The sequence below is a fragment of the Ruditapes philippinarum genome, unplaced genomic scaffold (genome assembly GCF_026571515.1).
Source record: "Ruditapes philippinarum isolate M1 unplaced genomic scaffold, ASM2657151v2 ctg100_1_1_1_1, whole genome shotgun sequence".
In the NCBI taxonomy this organism is placed as follows: Eukaryota; Metazoa; Mollusca; class Bivalvia; order Venerida; family Veneridae; genus Ruditapes; species Ruditapes philippinarum.
The window spans coordinates 124,492-145,956 of NW_026860686.1; the positions used below are offsets into that span (position 1 = coordinate 124,492).

The 21,465-nt window shown below is 32.4% G+C and overlaps 2 protein-coding genes across 2 annotated transcripts; one reads left to right on the top strand and one right to left on the bottom strand.

The window, feature by feature from the left end:
* Positions 1–1,103: 1,103 nt before the first annotated feature.
* LOC132713068 (perlucin-like protein) lies at positions 1,104–4,296 on the top strand. The gene is made up of 5 exons (XM_060695533.1): positions 1,104–1,261; positions 2,699–2,784; positions 3,344–3,434; positions 3,689–3,902; positions 4,119–4,296. Exons 1-5 carry the CDS (start codon positions 1,201–1,203, stop codon positions 4,138–4,140), a joined length of 474 nt encoding a protein of 157 aa, XP_060551516.1. The 5' UTR covers positions 1,104–1,200; the 3' UTR covers positions 4,141–4,296.
* Positions 4,297–10,171: 5,875 nt separating this feature from the next.
* On the bottom strand, positions 10,172–18,785 carry LOC132713069 (uncharacterized). Its single transcript, XM_060695534.1, has 6 exons — positions 18,480–18,785; positions 15,887–15,988; positions 15,332–15,513; positions 13,131–13,215; positions 11,576–11,692; positions 10,172–11,310 (listed from the first exon to the last, which is right to left on the bottom strand). The coding sequence occupies exons 1-6, from the start codon at positions 18,505–18,507 to the stop codon at positions 10,391–10,393; spliced, it is 1,434 nt and encodes a 477-aa protein (XP_060551517.1). The 5' UTR covers positions 18,508–18,785; the 3' UTR covers positions 10,172–10,390.
* Between the last annotated feature and the right edge of the window lie 2,680 nt (positions 18,786–21,465).

Below are 21,465 nucleotides of genomic sequence, written 5' to 3' on the forward strand. Positions count from 1 at the left end.
TTAAACTTAAGCTTTTTCATGTTTCACTTAAAATTTCTACATGCCATTTTGCTTAATTTTAAATATTAAAACTATCTTACCTTGTAACTCAAAATTTCGTTTTTCAACAAACAAGAACATTTAGAAAATAATGATTGTTTCAGACGTATACACAAATTAAATGGACTGTTGTTGCTTTTTGCAGAAATTTGTAAAATGTTGTTCTGTTTTACGTAAAAATCTAGAGATTTAAAATATTTTGCACAAAAAACTTTGTTGTATATGTCAATTCTGACCAATTTTAGCACTGGTCACATAAAAATATACCATTACCGTGAAATAAGTGATGACGCGGAATTAGTGATGTTGAGTATAGTATTCTAAAACGGTAGAGTAGTCAGAGCAAGTGTCTTTAGTCGTGATAATTGATCGAAGGAGCGGTGATTCAATATTTACATACAGATCCTAACATCTTTACGATTAAGCGTTGAAGTTATTCCAACTTTACGTCTCACAATCCAAATAAAGTCTGTTTGCTGAACAATTTGGAGTCTCGGTCTTCTAGGCTGCTGATGATATCATTATGATTTATTTTAAAGAAGATAATTAATGAAGAAAACTGCGCGTCACTTACTATAGGCAGATAAACCTCCATGAAAACCAAATATTGTAAATGTAAAAACATAACATTTTGCGTCTAACAAAATTCAACTTTGCATGTAAGTCTCTCAACCTTAAGGATGTTTCAATTCCTTGAATTAAAAAAAATCTGGATAAATTGTGATCCCCCAGAAGCATTAGTCTCAACAAAATTGCAGACTCGGTTTGATTAAGTCTGTACATGAGGGATAATAAAAGTGCAATATCCCTCAAGCCCCCTAGCACCGGCTTAAGCGGTACTCAAGAGCGACACAAAATAAAGTGATGGAATCACAGAAAAATACAACAACACTTAAATGAAGTATTGAGAAACTTTTTACAGCTGCCACACAGCACTTGACACCTGCTGTTGTGAAGTATAAAGATTCAAAAGTAATCTATCTTATCAGTTACAATGGGAGATTTCATTGCAGCTTTGAATTGATTTGCAAACCTATATTTAGAGGAATATACTAAAACTGATAAACTCATGCAAATTTAGAGAGTTGTACTTAAAAGGTCATTCGAAATAGATAAATAAAACTATTTCAAACCTTGTACTAAAATTAAGGAATTCATAAAATGAAGACACGTATGTTTGGATTGTTTATATATATCCTGCTGCTACTGATGCAGTTGTCATGTGAGTATACAATTTTGATTAGCTTTTTCAAATCTGTTGAAATAAGTTATATTTATATCCATATCACCCACAAACTAGCTTATGTTGTTTTCTTGTCATTAGTTAAGAACAGTAACGTTGTAACATATTTTTGTATAGTCGGTATCTGACTGAAACAGTGTCCCACATAGACAATCAACTTCTGTCGTTATTAACAATAGTGTACAAAAATTAGAACTATAAAGATAGTTACCTTTATATTACTACACTCGCGTTTGAATAAACTTTCGTATGACAAAAAATGTTCTGGATCTTCACCTTGTCAATTATACTGCAGATGTCAATATTAAACTTATTAAAGCAATGGCACAACTTAACAGTGCACAATCACGTATATCATTTCGTAACAATAATATTTTTTACAAATATGATACTCTTGATTAGTGTTTAAACTTACTAAAACTTTAACCCACCTAAATTATCTCAATCAATAGACGTGATCGAAGGTGGTCGATGAAATATTTTAATTATTGGTTTGTTACTGAAACCATAGAGGGTGTGCCGAATACTGGTATAAGTAAAAAGTCTCAATGTTATATGATCCATAAAAATGATACACTTCTAACCCGTTTTGGAGCCTGTATTGCTTTGTATCTAAAAACAAAGCTTTTTTTCATACTCTTCTCCATTTCCGAAAACTAATATCGGTACATTTTATTTATATTTCTTTGTTGTTATAAATGGTAATTGCCGTAATATTTAATTTATTTAATGATGATAATATGTTGTTAATATATATTTTATAAATACATGTAGATATATTAATGTAAAAGGAAAGGGACCGAAAGTTTTAAAGCTTATAAAGGGTAACATATTTGTGTACTGAAAAGATGAATTTTGACAGTATTTTTATATTGTCTTAGAACAATGAATTTTTTTTTTAAATAATTTTTAGAATACTTTTTCCACTTTTTAGAAAATGATAATTATCACTAAATAGTAATTTAACGACTATTGAATAACTGAATCTTGTCAGTGAAATATGATATTGATCAATCAATTTTGTTTTATTACATGAACAAATGTCTTATACGGATTAAATTCTGAATAACTTCACATATATAGTAATTAATGTTAAATCGTGATAAATTATCATTGTGCAGTAATGAAATAACAAAAAATAATAATATTTAAGAAATAACAAACTCCATATTTTAAATATTTTAGGTATGAAGCTGAAGATATGCTAAGAAACCATTGAAAGTCCAACCAAAAATATTGAAAATATGGAGCTTGTTATTTCTTAAAAATTATTATGTTATTTAGTAATTCATGTACTTAACCCCTTACATCTCAGTAACTTAAAAATAAACTCTATATTTACATCAATTAAAAATATTTTACATATTGTTTGTAAGTATGTCATTCCTCATACAATTCTTTATGATTTAATTACAGTTGGCAGTTGTCCAGATGGCTGGATGAGACATGACTCCACTTGTTATCATTTTAGCCATGATACTGAGGCAATGCTTGTTGCAAAGGTAAATCCAGATTCAGTTGTAGATTTTGAAACAATGGCTATGATAAAAAAAAATGTGCTCAAATCCCATTTCATGCATTTTTACATCATTTAGAATATTCACTAGAATTCAAAATATTGAAACTTTGTTTTTTTTTATAAAATTTAGATAAATAAGGCAAGTCTTGGATTGTTAAGTCAAAAAAAGATCTGCATTGTACATCTATATGGAAACAATGCGAGTGCTCAGTTCTTGTTGTTGTTATTCTTTTTCGGGGGTGGGGTGTAATTTGTTTTTGTTGTATATTTTGTGTGTGTGTGTGTGTGTTTTTGATGTTGCTGTTGTTGTTTTTTTTTCTTTGGGGGGGGTGTTCTTTCTTGTTATTGCTTTTTGTAAAGTTTGGACAGGTGAATGTGACATATTGAGGACTGGCCACTTTTTTATATTCTAAATTAATTTGTTTTAAACAAACAAAAAATGAGATAAATTAATTTTTACTGACCAAGGATTGCACAGTTCATATCATCGTACAATAATAATGGTGTTGTTAACTTTATTGATTTGTTTACATATTTCATAGCTATCATGTCAAGTGCTCGGTGGTGCCTTATTAGAGATAGAAACAGCTGCTGAAAATGCTTATATAGCAGGATACATTAAAGATAAATACAGTACGTTGTTGATTTTTGTTGTTTTATTTTTTATTTTTAAATGATTTTTCGTTGAAATGTAATGTATAGAAAGAATTGAAAACATACAATTACTAGCTAGGTTCTATCGAAATATCTTTTTCATAAGTTAATTTTAAGTACATGTACCAACTGTTAATGTTTAAATATTTTTATCTTGCATTTATTTACACTTGATAGCTCTGTCTATGATTGATTGATTGATAAAAATTGATTGGTGCATTTATTTATTTAAGGCTATTACTATATTGGATTGAATGACATACAGGAGGAAGGAGTTTGGGTCTGGGTTGAAAGTTCTTCCTCTGCTAGTTATCTAAATTGGCGACCTAATGAACCAAACAGTGTGGGAAATGATGAAAACTGTGTTGTTATTGACAAAAATAGTGGACAATGGCTAGATGTGGCTTGCCATAATTTTTTTCACTACATATGTGAAAAGAAAGATGGGTAAGGGTCTTGTTTGTTTGCTTGCTTATCTTTGTCGAAACAGAAAAAAATAAAACATACGAAGCAAAACATGAAATTTGAAATGTGTAATTTAGTTGTACATGTTATTGAGACAAACTGCTTTTTCGAGTGAGTTTTTATTAAACAGGGATAAGTATTATCTTAACATGCATGTCTGATTCTTTTGGAGTTTATGCCGACAATTTTGTATTTCAGGGATGCGGAGATTATTGGATAATGGATATAAAGGTTTGGAATTACAGACACAAAATGGGATAGCAATATTGCAACCACTCAAAACCACCTTTTATGGTCCTTTTATATAGAAATGCAGATATATAAATTTGTGTAATAATTTGTAAAATGATCATAAACATTTGCATGTACTAACAATTAAAGTAAAAGGAGAGAACAACATCACCTCAAGTTTTCAAAGAAAAGTTAGATATTCAAAACTCTGTTCTTTAATTTGTTGATTTGATTAATAAATTGGTACTTATTGTACAATAATACTTTATTTAATAATGTGTGCTAATTCTTAGCAAATTTAACTTTTATAGCAGTAATTTCTAATGAAAAGTGCACAATAGATGTATTAAGTATTTATATGAATCCTAAAAAAATATTTCTGACTACTTTGCACATTTTTAAAATTGTTTTTGTTCTGATTTAAACAAATGGCATCGAACGTATTATTCTTGGGCATATGAAATAGGAAACGACGATGCAAGACGGCGAATTATCGCATTCCAACAGTCAAAATATATCGATTACTTAATCACTTCCTATCAAACATCAAATTTGGAAGAAAATTTCTCTAAGGGCTAGAAGTAGTCTGTTTAGAATGTTGAACTTCATTCATTGCATGCCAACAATAAGACGACAATAAGACATTGTGTAAAGATTCTCTCCTCCAATCTTGAAAACATATACTTCCAAGTTGGAAATTTTACAACATTATGGAATGACAATCACTACATTATTATCCTTAAATTTTATTATTACGCTACAAAAATATGTGAGAATCAGTGTGAATTCTTGTAAGGAGATATCCCTTGTGAGCAATTAAGACAAAGCAATAAGCGAAAGTCGGCCTTTTTATCAACTCTGTCTACGAATTTGATCTATTCTATCATCAATTCAGACAGTTAAATAGACAATTTGGTAATTATATCTAGCATCACAGCAATATTTATAAATACAACATGTAACAGATTTAAAAATGGCAATCTCGTTTTGTCGTCTGCTTTATTCCATAGAAAGAAAAATGACAAAATCCACAGTGTAAAGAACAGGTTGCATAATCACGAGGATATTCTGTAGCATCTACAACAAATCTATGGATGGAAGCCTCTGTAACATCTATGTACGACAAATCAATCTATGGATGGAAGCCTCTGTAACATCTTTGTGCAACAAATCTATGGATAGAAGCTTCTGTAACATTTACAACAAATCTATAGATGGAAGCTTCTGTAGCATCTACATCAAATCTATGGATAGAACTTCTGTAGCATCCACAATAAATCTATGGATGGATGGAAGCCTCTGTAGCATCTACAATAAATCTATGGATGGAAGTCTCTGTAGCATCTACAATGAATCTATTGATGGAAGCCGTAGACTCGTTTTGGGTGGGTCTTTTCATGGGTTGTACATATAAATGTAAAAAAAATATATCAAGCTATCATCGTAACATATTAGCCTACCTTAAACCCCTGTCACACTAGGACGGCGTTCTCACGGCGTCCAAAGAAAATTCAGAACGCCGAGGTGAGCGCAGTAAGATCGCAAACATCGCCGCAGCATCGCCACAGCATCGTAGTGGCGTCGCATAGAACGCCGACCGACGGCGCGCATTTTGAACATGCTCAAAACAAACGCCGTCACTCGGCGTTCTAAAATGAGCGCAGTGGGATCGCAGTAAGTGCGCCGTAACAACTCAGTAGCATCTCCTACAACGCAACAGAAGCGCCGGGAAAGCGCAAAAGGAACGCCGAATGAACGCCGTGTTTATCCACGGCGCTTGTACGGAGGTTGTGCAGCGTCTCTACCGCGCTTATACAGCGTGTGCACGGCGCTTTGACGGAGCTTTACGATTTCAGCGCAGTGTGAGCGCCGCGAGAGCGCCGTATGAGCGCCGTAAATGCACAGTGAAAGCGCAAAGAACGTCGTAGAAGCGCAGTCCGAACGTAGACATTTGCCAACTATAACGCCGTGGAAGCTCCTTACCATTGCCATGATCGCCGTGGGGACTCCGTGAAGTCTTCATGTCATCAAAAATATTACATTTTTTATTGCGATCTCGCGGCGCTTTGTTAAATTTAACAACGTCGTACAAACGCAGTAAAAGCGCAGTCTAGTGTGACAGGGCCTTTACGGACAATAAAACAAATTCCATTACTTAAATCAACATAATTATGGTGTACGAAGATGTAATAACTCCTTCATCACTTAGATATAAAGAGCAATAAGTAATAGTTATAGTACATGAAACGAGTTAGTTACGAGGATATAACACTAGCTGGGGCGACATCAAGGGGTGTTTCTGCTAAAAAATGGCGAGACAATTTTTTTTTGCAGAAACATCCTGAGATGTCGCCCCAACCAGTGTTATACCCCCGTAACTAACGAGTTTCATATACTATAACTGTTTTATCGCAATGGCATAATGTTTTCTTTTCTTTTGTAATATAAATAAATAAATAAATAAATAAATGAATAAATCGTTAGCTACATTACAGTTATTCATGATAAGGCAGTTTTTTAAGTTGTTTTCGCTGCCGCAAAAAAAAGATATACAAGCGACATCCAATGTTAGAGGCGAATTGTAAACTTTTACCAATATTGATTCAAGATTAATTAAAGGGCTTTTTTCAGTGGAAATAATACATTCAGTGGATTAAATGAGAGTAAATTTCATTTCATTAATTATCTTTGTTTATATTTCTCATTGTATTTATTTATTTATTTTATTTTATTTTATTGATTCCCTTTTTTTTGCTCCTGGGAATGGTCGTTAACACTGCCCCATTAGAGCCCCTATGAAAAATAACTGCATTGATATATAACAGGTGCGAAAAAAACACTCGACCGATATATAACAGTCGAGTTTTTTTCCTATATGAATCAATGAAAAAACTGTACTGTTATATATCAATACAGTTTCGAAATGCTCGTTGAAGTGTACTGAGTATAATGGGTTTGTTAGAACAAAGGAAAAGTTCCAAACCATGCGGTAATAACAGTTAAAGTTTCGTATATAAATCAACGTCTGTTACTAAAGCTCAAAATGTTTTCGTCATATTGAATATATTTATCAATTCTTTTTTTTTAAAAAAAGTCTTTCAAAATATTGAAAGTTTGAATGCTTAGAAAAATAATTGCAAATGCAAATCTATATTTGATTAAAGACGTTCAAGTTGATACCAATACTACGTTAGCAACTACTGCGAGTAAATTCAGAAGTCGATTAATGAATGCAAATTAATGTATTGTACATAGCAATGTCACAACTATATGTATACACTACAAATTGTAACAATGTTACGTCAGTACGGGGTCTTTCAAATAGAACCCTGGTAAGGATTAATAAAACTGTTATATTATAAAAAAAAAAATAACATGGAAAAGTTTTACACTGACATTCTTGAGCAATGCACTTCAGGTCAATGAAAAAACTTGCATACCAAATCTGGAGTCAATCAAACTTATAGTGACCAAGTTATGCTTTGGATAAACGTATCAAGTATAAAATTAACGAAGGGCAATAACTCAAATATCAAGTGCAAAGAAATAGTTCTTGTGTACTGCACTTTTCCTCAATGAGATCCGACATCGTATGAAGTTTCAAATTCATAGCTTTATAGTTTATGAGAAGTGGCCCGGACAAAAATAAAGTATGAAAATTAACAAAGAGCAATAAGTCAAAAAATAAGAAATGCAGAGTACATTTCTTGTGCACTTCGGGTCATTGAAAGAAGCATGCATACCAAGTTTGAAGTCAATCCGACTGAGTCACTTCCGGACAAGCCTAAGGGGAGGCCGCCGACACCGCCGACAAAAGTTACCCCTATATGTCGTCGACTTTTTCAAAGCGACACAAAAATACATTTTAAGATATAGCATGCTTGCTCAACATTGGGTAAAATAATTTATTTTGCAGAGATTTATTTAAGATATTTTCAGCGAATCAAGGGGTACAAACAAACATTAACGTTATAGCTATGAAAATAAGTGCAACAGGTTGCCTAATCTATTGTGACCGGTATTGCACCGTTAAGCCCGCGTCTCATGTCGACGCATTTCTTTGAGAATGTAGTCTTTCAATTGCATTACCATCTATAACAAATTTTTCCATTTTTGCCCCAAGAAATTTAGATCGTCGACGATATGAAACGGTTAGATGCGCGTGCATTACGAAGTGAAACGTATCATTACTGTTATTCGCTTAAAGATTAAAGACGGTGTAATACTCAATTTCGACACAATAATATATGACTTTTTAAACACTCTTGCCCTCATTTTAATAGAGAGACAAACATACTTTTCGGAACTCTTGTCAGTTTCGCTTTGATGCGTATATACTAGTTCTTCTCCGTTTTTAAACGTATATTTTCGTATTGCATACCTTTATCTGCGTTGGCTTAACGTTTGCAACCGCATCTATGCGCCATACCCGATGCGTTTGAAACAGTCGAAGTACACAAAAGTGCGTTTCATAACGCAATTGATCGCAAATAACGCGCTTCTCTACATGTGGTACGTAAGTTATTTGTAGCGAATATGCAAACGCTCTCTGGCGTATTCAAATGAATAACTTGCGTAGACTTGCGGCTCGATCACCGTATTGAAACGTACTCTAACGCAAAAGCCAATGCGTCGGTGATTTTTGACATGTTAAAAATATTCCGACGTACAGCAAATGTGACCATTGCAAACGTAAATATGCGAAGACACGCGTATTTTATACGTATTGAAGCGAATCGGCCTAAATCACTTTCGATGCGCAATTAACATTGCCGAATTAAGATTATTAACTTGACACTTTTTTTTAAAAAAGACTGCCAGTTTTTTAATGCTGAAGTGACGTAACATAATTATCTTATCTGCTTGTACTCAAAAGATGTTTATTTTACATTTAAAAAAGGACTGTATAGCAAGTATCTGAATTTGAATATTGAAACTTTTATACTGTGGTGATAACAATTTGCAAACATGTCATTCTATATGAAATTCTACGGCTCGGGTTATATTTCCAAACAGCCATTTATTTAGGGCCATATAACCTATCAATAATCTTTATTACTAATAATATATATTTAAAGTCTTCCGGAATTTTCTGATATAATCCGGATAGTGGAGGCCATTCATTTTCTGTTAATCATACGGTGATACAAACTTGATAATTGAAAAGAAGATATTTCTTTAAGTAGATCTACCCTGAACGTTTTTATCAGCCATTATCATCCGATAAAATATTGATTTTTTTACTTCTGCCAGGACTTACAAAACATAAGTGACTTAAGTAGCGTTTTGATGGCTATGGTTACCGGATGTTGTCGCTTAATGACTGATCCCTAAAATGGTCCCGTCAAATTTGTAGAACTGACTCGGACACGAAGACGCTGACTTTATGACATCAATGATTACTCGGAACAATTTTTGACAGAAAGGATATATCAGTAGGCTAGGTTCGAATTGGCAAGGGTAAAATTCCCGAATAAGAAACAATTTTGAAATTGAAGTGATTATCATAACTTAATATTTACAATTGTCAGCTGCTTGTGTATGGTAGTGATATTTGGTACCTCGTCAACACCAAAACGTGGCTGCGGCACTCGTGAAATACATTGTATAACTTTTGATGCTCACTAGGTGAAATATATTCTGATCTTACAATAAACCTAACAAATATTCTCTATTTATTTCGGGTCAGTGATTTCTAAAGAGCGTCAATTGTGACGTGGTCAATTATCTTTCTCTCATAAATAGTATCATATACGTTGTGGGTGTCTCCCAAAACACATTTTAATTCGTACTCTACCCTTCGTTGTTTATCATTACGTACTATATTACAGCTATTTATTGCTAACTAACCATAGACTAATTCAATTACTGCGTATGCATAACGCCGCTTTGGCAAAACTGACTTCGCATATGGATATGATGTTATTTTTTTTTTAGCTTTATGAACTCTACTACATTGTTTAACTACAATTTTAAAAAAATCAATGTTTATGAGTTATCTTGATGATGTTTTAGGTAAAACCACATATAAACAATGTGTCTTTGAAAATATTACTTTTTAAGTACTTTTTCGCCTTTAAATATAATCTGAATCAAAGCTATGATACACCGAGATTCTATTAAAGCAGATTAATTTACATTTATTAACCATTTCCTACCAACTGTCCGCCCTCACCTCGTACATTTTTTTTTTCAGAATTTTTTAACATCATATTTTTAGCGTGTTTTGCTATTGTCATTCATCCTGTTTTAATATGACCATAAAACCCTATATGGTTAATCACACCTTTTGAACTGGTGTCACCAGTCAAATTATCATCATGACCTATAAATGGCATTAATTGATTCACGAGGATTTGTTGAGTGGAATTTGCCGCTGTAAGGTCCTCATTTTCTGTCGCCGTATCTAACGGCGTTAGTAGGGATTCTAATATACCAGAGGAATCCAGCTGTTTAATGTGGTGCTGTATATTTATCGTAGTATTGCTAGTATTATCACGGAAGTGGTCAGTGGCCATGGATTTAGCTGTCAATTCTTCGGGAAAATTGTTTTTTAATTGTTGATCGAGCATTTTATTTGTAGGAAATTGTATCCATGTATATTGCTGGACAGACTGGCTAGTTTCCGGTATAAGAACTGGAGTAGGGTATTCAACATGAGTAGGTAATGTACTTCTTATTCCTGTGGCCACATTGTATTGTTCGTTTTCGTTCATAGACGCCTTTGTTTCATGTAAGATCAATTTTCTATCAAAGGGAGAATGTGTCGGGACAGATGACCTGTTCGGTGGGAACAGTGTGGGTATCAGATGACCACTGGGCTGCATTGTAACACCTTCCCCGGAAACTCTATTTGCAATTTCAGTAGAAGTTTTCTCAGCTTCTCCAAGAATTCGGTGGGTCGGTGGTTTGGTAGGAATTTTAAAGTGATGAAAGTATGGCAAGTTGTAAGGTAGTGTCGTAGATATAGTGTCTTTTACATGCTCGTCTTTATCTGTTGTCGTTGTTATCCGCTCCTGGGGAGAAGCTGTTGTAGTTACTAATTCACCGCCATAACTACTGTGGTTTTCGAATTGCTTTACAACAGATGTGGTATGTTTTTCGAATATTCCTAAACTTTTTGTTGATTCGATAGTTGGGATTTGTGGTTGGCCATCACCTGAATAATGTTTCAATGTATTGTAGACATAATGCAATTTTCATGTTTACTTTAGTTTAAACATATTTATTTCAATATTTTACATATATTACATTTTATATGATTGTTACATAAAATTGAAAGGGATTAGAACAAAAGAAAACTTATATAATTCCTCTCCCTATGTTTAGTTTGTTGACAATTACTGAAACAAACATATGTAAATGTTTCATACAAGAAAGTCAACTGAAAGATGTTTTTAAAAAGATACAAATTACATGTTTACCGCATGCGCAGTGAATACATCCGGTGAAGACGTTGGTGTTCCAGCAGGAGGATGGGCACCTGGAATCAACTGGTATACAATTCATGCCTGGCATGTTCTCATATTTGTGGTCATAACCTATAAAATAATTCCGTTTATTATATAATCTATAAATTGCTTTGAAATGCCTTTCCCTGATTGGCTAACAAGCAACTTTTTGTAAAAAATAACAGGTCAATATCAAAGGATATTCACTGTTTTTTTCCTAAAAATAGATTTTCAGAGTAAATTCACGGTTTTTTCTTCTAAAAATTGATTTTCTGGAAATCCCACTAAAGACGCGAGACTATGACGTGACGTCATGTTAAGTTTGTTGTTATAACAGAATAAACATTTAGTGACTCGTATATAAGAGTCAAAAAAGTCGATTTTAGTGACCAACAAAATACAAATAAGCGTGTCAATGCGCTTATTTAAAAAAGAAAAGGCCAAATTATTGAAAAAGTAGACAAGATGAAAAATGGCAGATTTGATCAACCATATAAAAGCTATTTATAAATTATATAATAAAACAGATATGTACTTTTTAGCTGTTGAATATGATGTGATATGTACTGAAACATTAATATTGATCTCGGCTATTGCCTCGGTAAATATTATTTTTTCAGTACATATAACATCATATTCAACAGCTTAAAAGTCCATATTTGTATAATATAACCTGTAAAATATATGTCCATATTCTTCATTATATTTGCTGTGTTTAACTGATTTATATGAATTAGAGAAGCGGGACTGGGAGAGGTATCAATAAACGTGTCTAATTTTCTTTCACAACAAATATTATGTTAATTCAAGAGTATTTGTAATGCCATGGGTGTGGAAGACCATATGGATCTCAAAATTGAACATCGGTAAAATATATACAATGTATGTGAATTTCCGCTGCTCCAGATGTGCGCTTTAACACGATATGTGAAGGAGAAAATAGGTCAATCACAGGGTTTTAAACATTTATATAAAATTCAACGCTTTTTTCTTTTAAAAATCAAAATGTGATTCTACCCCACTGACTTTCCTTTATATTTACCCACTTTTGTTAGGATTTTTATGCAGTCTTCCTCGAGAAATTTTCTTTTCGTCATAGGTTCTGGGGTGCCCAAAATATATAATTCATATGGTGAAAAACGCTAAACGGACTCCAAATACAGACTTTTCACAAAATCTTACCACCAAACGATGCTTAACATTCAAACAAACGCTTATTGAAACAACTTTGGTTAAATTGTTATTACATATATTTATACCTACTTAATTAACCTACTTAACACGCGCTTTCAGCATTATCGGTGCCTTCGATGCTCGGGTTGCGATTTCTGGTGTGGTATTCGAAAAATCAAATAAATTTACATAATTTTATGTATTTTCTTTTAATGATGCTTGGTGACAACCTCACATTTGAAACATTGGTATGCAAGTGCAACATTTTGTTTAAATTAAATGAGGAAGTGAGACATACATAGGTTTAAAAATCCTACAATTTATAGTTTCTGAGGAGGTTTGGAAACATACTCACTTGTGAGTCCTGGATGTTCAAGTCCTACATTTTGTCGAACAATTGGCTGTGACTGAACATTCATGAACTGTAATCCTAGTTTCATCTGCATAAATTATAAATGTTATACTAGTTATGACGTACAAACATACAACAGACATTTGCAAAAGACCGTGTATTGTAATTTGGATATTGTTTAAGCAACAACTTAGCGCACTGCAGGCGGGACTTTTTCTGCTCATTTGTCAGCAAATAAGGAATCCATCTAGCACAAACCTTTCTCATTTTGAAATCAGTTTAAGAATGGGGTGAGCTGTTCGTAATGAGATGACATCAATACGTATCGAGCTATATGACTATTGGTCTTGCATCGGTATAAAATATTTCTTTTACATTTTACAACAGACGTTGGTGTTTTAGACCGACGGCCATAGGGTACAACTACCGTCTAAATTAACAGTAAACCAATGAATAGCTGATGAAAAAGACATTTCATTTTGTCCATATACTGAACAGATTTTATTAAAAATGCCTTAACACTCTATGACAAGGAGATAACGATTCTTGACATCGTCATGTGACCTTTTACCAACCATTTTGGTTTTACAGTATACGAGTAGACAATGTATAGCTAGCTATAAACACAGCTTAAGAGAAAGGATAATGTAAAGAAAAAATATACCCGATAACCTTCAGTTCCTCAAGCTTTTTTCTCAATGTTAAACAGTATAACATTCTAGATGCATTCTAATTTGAGTTCGTCTAATAAGATATTACTGAAGTTCGTAACAATCGTATAAAATGTGTTATTTTACACTTTTACAGATGGCATATTTAACAAAAAGAAGAATATTCAACTGATATTTCACTTAAATATCAATTTTTCATTTACGATTATCAATTATCACCAAGAAAAAAGAAAAATATATTTATATGAGGCTGTCAAACATCCAAGGAAAGTAATTCATAACTGGATTATCTGAATACGAAGCGCACATTAGACTTTGATAACAGAAATCGATTTCCTACCTATTACAAAATATCGCATCTTTGAAAAGAACCTGACATTTATTTATTTCACTTAAATGTCCACGATAATGTCATCCTTCTTAACCTACTCCAAGTTTAACAGAAGTTGCGATAACGACAATAATTGTTCGTAACTAAAGAAAATAAATATTATATGAGAACATAATGACGTTATGTCACACATTTGCAAGTAATACTAGCTACCAGAAACAATATACAACAAAATTTGACCAGATTGTGTGTGCTAAGCGGAACAACACTGTCGAAACAAAAGGAAACTTTGCTAGTAATTTCATATCCAAATATAAAATTGTTTCGGTGGTCTAAAGATGGCAGGGACGCCTGGAAATGCATCCCCACGTCATTTTAGACATATCAGTCCGGCCGGCCAAAACAGTATTGGAAAAACATTATTGATTATTCTAACACGACCAGCATTTGTCCCTATTAAACATAGAAGAACCGAAAGTGTGTGTTATTATGCTATAAAATCACTGTTTGACGTTCTATATTTAGACATGTGACGTAATCATTATACAAGTGACGTAACCACTAAGAATGTGACGCCCTGACAAAAAGTACGGAAAAAGATCAGGCGAAATTTAGCTTAATATCAGGTACGGCAGCATTTAATTGTTGATGTCGTGTTAGAATCGGAATAATATATCCAAATCGGTGATTTTATTGCTTGATAACATCACTGTTTGTCGTTCGGATGCGCATCATTATATCACTCGGGCTACGCCCTCGTGATATAATTCCCCGCATCCGAACTCCAAACAGTGATGTTATTGAGCAATAAAATCACAGTTTGGGATATGTTATTTCTTAAACAAAAAGAATCGTCACTAGCCAAAGTTTAGTAACGCATCTTGTAACGCCATTACATTTTTGCCATTTTACGGTCGTCAAAATGTGAAAACGCAAGACAATGTCGCTCCTTCACCCCTCATAAATTTAGCGTCCTGACGGGAATATATATATAACAGATATGATAGTTTGAAACAGTCTCTCCACGAAAGATAAATTCTATGCGAAGATACGCCAAGTAGGACGTAATGGGGTGATTAAAACTAAAATACAAATACCCAACACAGGCGGTGTTTCAGTGTCTTCTGTTCTTATCTGAAAAGGTTATAAATATCTTTCTGGAGTTTGTTTTTAACTGTCTCTTGTTTATCAGTTTTTATTACCATGTTTGTATAGTCTTGCACTCGTTGGTCATTATTCGACTTAAACATGTCATTCGAATTTCGAGACACTCCATATCCTGAGGTATATGAACTCAATCTCGTTCCTGTTTGTTGTTGTTGTTGTGTGTTAGATTTGTCAGCCATTTTATCAGATGCTTGGCGTAAATAATTAGAAAATGTACCTGAATAAGAAATAATATCTGTAACTGTTAAACCTGTAACCGTCAAAAAATGTGATAATTATGAATAAGCCTATTCTTAAAGAACATACGGTTTAGGTGCGTATGATAATGAATATAATGATTGACATTTGCTTAACGTTATAATTCCGTGCCGTTATTACGATCACGTCAATTTTGACTTTAACCGACTCCAGTCAACTTACTTTTTTCAGATTTTTTATAATATACCAGTTTCGTCACGTTAGTATTTAAGATAAATAGAAGATAAGGTGTACAATATTTATTGGGAGAAATCACGATGAATCACCCCATGAATTGCGATTGACACTAAATAATGAAGACATCTTTGGTGATAAAATGAATGAAAACTTACCACAATCGCAGACATAGCAACCTTTTTGTACCTTCATGCAAAATGTCGGACACATTAGCAGAGGACTGCACTTGGATTCCACTTCGTCGTTATAAAGTGTACCTTTAAAACAAGTTATCATCCTTACCATGGTATTTAAAAGACCCCCTACTATTGGGGTTTTACTACTTTCTTAAAAAAAAGTATTGAGAGCAATGATATGGAACGATACTTACAATCACTGATTTTAAAATTGAAATGCAAGTTATGAGAAAAAAATATGCATGTATATTTGTATTTCATTTTCAAATAAACTACGTGTAAATAATTATGTAACTTTGCAGTGATAAGTTTAAGCATAATATTTCATATTGCATTGTACACACTAACTACACACGAATCAATATTTTAGGTTACTAAAATAAAGTAAACATAAACTTATGTCACTGTTATTTAGAGGATAGTTATTAATACATGTGCCTATGTGACTGTTATTTAGAGGTTAATTATCAATATAATTATGTGCCTATGTGTGTGTAAAATTTGAGTATAATTATCAATACATGTACCCATGTGTCTGTATATCTAGAGGTTAATTATCAATACATGTACTTATGTTACTGTATATTAAGAGAATAATTATCGATACATATACTTATGTGACTGTATATTTAGAGGATAATTATCAATACATGTACCAATGTGACTGAATATCTAGAGGTTAAATATTAATACATGCACTTATGGTACTGTATATTTAGAGGTTAATTATCAATACATGTACCCATGTGACTGAATATCTAGAGGTTAAATATTAATACATGCACTTATGGTACTGTATATTTAGAGGTTAATTATCAATACATGTACCCATGTGACTGTATATCTAGAGGTTAATTATCAATACATGCACTTATGTAACTGTATATTTAGAGGTTAATTATCAATACATGTACCCATGTGACTGTATATCTAGCGGTTAATTATCAATACATGCACTTATGTTACTGTATATTTAGAGGTAAATTATCAATACATGTACCCATGTGACTGTATATCTAGAAGTTAATTATCAATACATGTACCCATGTGACTGTATATCTAGAGGTTAATTATCAATACATATACTTATGTTACTGTATATTTAGAGGTTAATTATCAATACATGTACCAATGTGACTGAATATCTAGAGGTTAATTATCAATACATGTACCCATGTAACTGTGTATCTAGAGGTTAATTATCAATACATGCACTTATGTTACTGTATATTTAGAGGTAAATTATCAATACATGTACCCATGTGACTGAATATCTAGAGGTTAATTATTCATACATGTGCCTATGTGACTGTATATTTAGAGGTTAATTATATAATACATATACTTATGTTACTGTATATCTAGAGGTTAATTATTAATACATGCACATATGTCACTGTATATCTAGAGGTTAATTATCAATACATGTACCCATTTAACTGTATATATAGAGGTTATTTATCAATACATGCACTTATGTTACTGTATATCTAGAGGTTAATTATCAATACATGTACCCATTTAACTGTATATCTAGAGGTTAACTATCAATACATGTACCCATGTGACTGAATATCTAGAGGTTAATTATCAATACATGTACCCATTTAACTGTATATCTAGAGGTTAATTATCAATACATGCACTTATGTTACTGTATATTTAGAGGTTAATTATCAATACATGTACCCATGTGACTGTATATCTAGAGGTTAATTATCAATACATATACTTATGTGATTGTATATCTAGAGGTTAATTATCAATACATGTACCCATGTAACTGTATATCTAGAGGTTAATTATCAATACATGTACCCATTTAACTGTATATCTAGAGGTTAATTATCAATACATGTACCCATTTAACTGTATATCTAGAGGTTATTTATCAATACATGCACTTATGTTACTGTATATTTAGAGGTTAATTATCAATACATGTACCCATGTGACTGTATATCTAGAGGTTAATTATCAATACATATACTTATGTGACTGTATATCTAGAGGTTAATTATCAATACATGTACCCATTAGACTGTATATCTAGAGGTTAATTATCAATACATGTACTTATGTTACTGTATATCTAGAGGTTAATTATCAATGCATGTACCCATTTAACTGTTTATCTAGAGGTTATTTATCAATACATGCACTTATGTTACTGCATATTTAGAGGTTAATTATCAATACATGTTCCCATGTGACTGTATATCTAGAGGTTAATTATCAATACCTGTACCCATGTAACTGTATATCTAGAGGTTAATTATCAATACATGTACCCATGTAACTGTATATCTAGAGGTTAATTATCAATACATGCACTTATGTTACTGTATATTTAGAGGTTAATTATCAATACATGTACCAATGTTACTGAATATCTAGAGGTTAATTATCAATACATGTACCTATGTTACTGTATATTTAGAGGTTAATTATCAATGCATGTACCTATGTTACTGTATATTTAGAGGTTAATTATCAATACATGTACCCATGTGACTGTATATCTAGAGGTTAATTATTCAATCAGTAATATATCACATGCAACAAAACTTACCTAGTAACAGCAAGAGAAGTACCTTCATGGCCAATTTTTACTTGAAATGAAAGTTGTTGGTTTCCACCTTCCTTTCTTTCATACGTGACACTTATCTTCTATATCTTGACTAATATCCAATATCTATGCCAATCTATATTATAAGGAAATAGATAGAAAGAGTTGAAATAACTTCTCAATAAGAAGGTCTAATATGTATTAAATGTTGTCCTCTTTTTCATATTAGTATAGAGGGCATTTTAAGATAAAACAATTCATTTTACGTTAATCTTAAAACCGTCCCATATTATTTGATAAGGTTAATCAACGTGGACAGGTGTCAATAAATTTAAAGATAATTCTCTTTCATTCCAAGCAGGCAAGTTGTTTAAATATCAAAATTTTAGCGATATATTTCTCCTAACTGTCTGAAGTCTTATATTAAAGTCTGAAGTCTCATATTAAAGATAAAGTAAGACAATATTATATAAATTAAAGTTCTTTTCGTTATAATATTCTGTAAATTCATATGAAAATAGTTTTGCAATTTCCCATGCAGTTGAAATAATTACAGTTACAAATAGAAGAGAGATGAATGTTGTTTTAGAACTTAAATTACTGTCTTTTATAGGAGATGAAAAATACAATACATTGTATTTTAAAAAAATTAAAATCACAAAGTGATATTCGCATTTTTGCATGTATTTGACGTGTAATGGTTTGTCTTCAACTTTATCTTTACTGGTGTTGAGGTTTGAAGGCGTCCAGGCGTTATCTGTAACCCTCTCACGGATTTGTACCCACTTTTAGCCCTGAGGTAATTGACATTATGCCCATCTTAGGGTATAAATTGTATGCTCAGGTGAAAGTCTAAATAAGTCTGCATGGGATTACTTGATAATTATGATTAAATAAAGCGTCATTTTCAATAAAACTGCAGTTTAGAGGCATTTGGCCGATGGCTTTCGTCCTAAACCTATCAAGTATATGCCCCTCTAGTCGTTGAAAAGCGACAGAAACAAAGACAGAAGAAATGTTGGTCCACGAGAACTTTTTTGTTTGTTTGTATTGTTGTTGTTGTTGTTTTTTTGTTGTTGTTATTGTTTTTTAAGTGGATAGATTATGAATGATCTAGTTAGCTTATTGGCATCGAATTTTGAATTTCGTTCGCATCTGTTTAGTTCTTTAAAGTTCATTTCGAGATCCTGTATGCTTTGTGATTGATATTGTTACTGTGTGTATACCACACTTGCAAAAAAATATATATGTATATAATTATGCAAATAAAACAATTTTCAAACATCCAAGAATATGTAAAATATGTACTGCAAATACTTGTGCACATTATATTTAATCAATAAATTACATGCATGCATTTCTTATTTAGAATTTTTAGAAAGTAAATTTCTAATTACCTCCCTTTATTTACATGAAATGTTAAATTGGGTAAAATCTTTATAAATAATGCTTATTGGAACTTACAATATTGACAAATCTTAATTTGAGCATCATATTTATGAAATAAAATCATAAAAAATGTGTTACAGGATCTTTAATGTGTAGACATAAAGCTTATCAATGAGTCTATTATCAATGAATTGATACTGTAAGATGTCGTAAAAATAAAGTCATACTATCAAAATTGATACCTTTTTATTGTTTATTTGGACAAGAGAACTAAAGCTGCTGACAAAAAAATGATTTTCATTGTTCACCTTCTAGACCTTGTCCGAGGGCAAAAATGAAAATCAATTTTCCACACCTTTATGACTTCTGATAGGAAGATAAGGCATGTTGTTAAGCCAGAGATTATGGCGAAACGCCTCTGAAATGTTTCTTCCTAAATTTGTCATGCCACGAATATCCGTGATAGAGAAATTTAGCCGAATGTGATCTACATTTTACCAATTACGCTCACGTTTCCATAGGTAGTCTTTCTAAAATTATCTGTGAAAAAGATTGAATCCTAGATTATTCCTAATGCTTGTGCTTAACTGATACCGACACACTTATAACTTTTCTGGAAAAAAAAGTATTTTGACTAGTAACGTTCCTATTACTAAGTTTCCCTTGACATTCTTACATCAGATGATCTCTATATCTCACATTCATGTCTGTTGACAGACGCCATTAATGCGTGCTTATCAGACGACATTGCATGGTTAGTATATCACTGAAGAGATTATAAGGATCAGACGTAATTTGAACCGGAAATCCCTTGTCAGTCATTTACAAAATGCCCTAGAAATGCCTGGCAGTTAAGTTTTAGGATAATATGATAACAGTGTGATTGTTCTTTTCGTATTATTTATACATGTATATATATTGACGATGCTAGGACCGAAAACGTTTTTCTTTCTACTGATTTTACACACTTGAAATACAATTACTTCAAGTACTCCTCCATCATGAATAGTAGTAACAAATGCAGTACTTGGGGACACATAATTTTCTAACATTACAGAATAACATTACAGAAATGTTATTCAGCACTTTGTGAAATATATTATTTTTCCATGCCAATCATGATCTACATGTACTTATAAGACGTTGGTAGTCAGAGGATAAAACCAAGATAACCCTCAAATCTTATAACGTATTAACTAAAATATGTTTAAAGCGGAAAGTAACTAAATATATTCTTCATTTCAAAATTAATTCTTATCAAGTTTTTCTCTTCCAGCGATTGACAAATCCCTGCGTCAGACGGACAGTCAGTTGATATTAAAACCAGCTATAGTTCTTATACTGATCGTTTTGTGTACAAGCTATTTCGATAGTAATTATTTGGTTTGTTCTTCCTATGGTTGCTTACCCAGGGGAATAGCAGAAACTTAAGCTTGTTTTGTTTTTGTTTGTTGGTTTGTTGCTTTTGTGTGTGTGTGTGTGTGTGTGTGTGTGTGTGTGTGTGTGTGTGTGTGTGTGTGTGTGTGTGTGTGTGTGTGTGTGTGTGTGTGTGCGCGCGCGCGCGCGCGATGGTGTGTGTGTGTGTGTGCGTGTGCGTGTG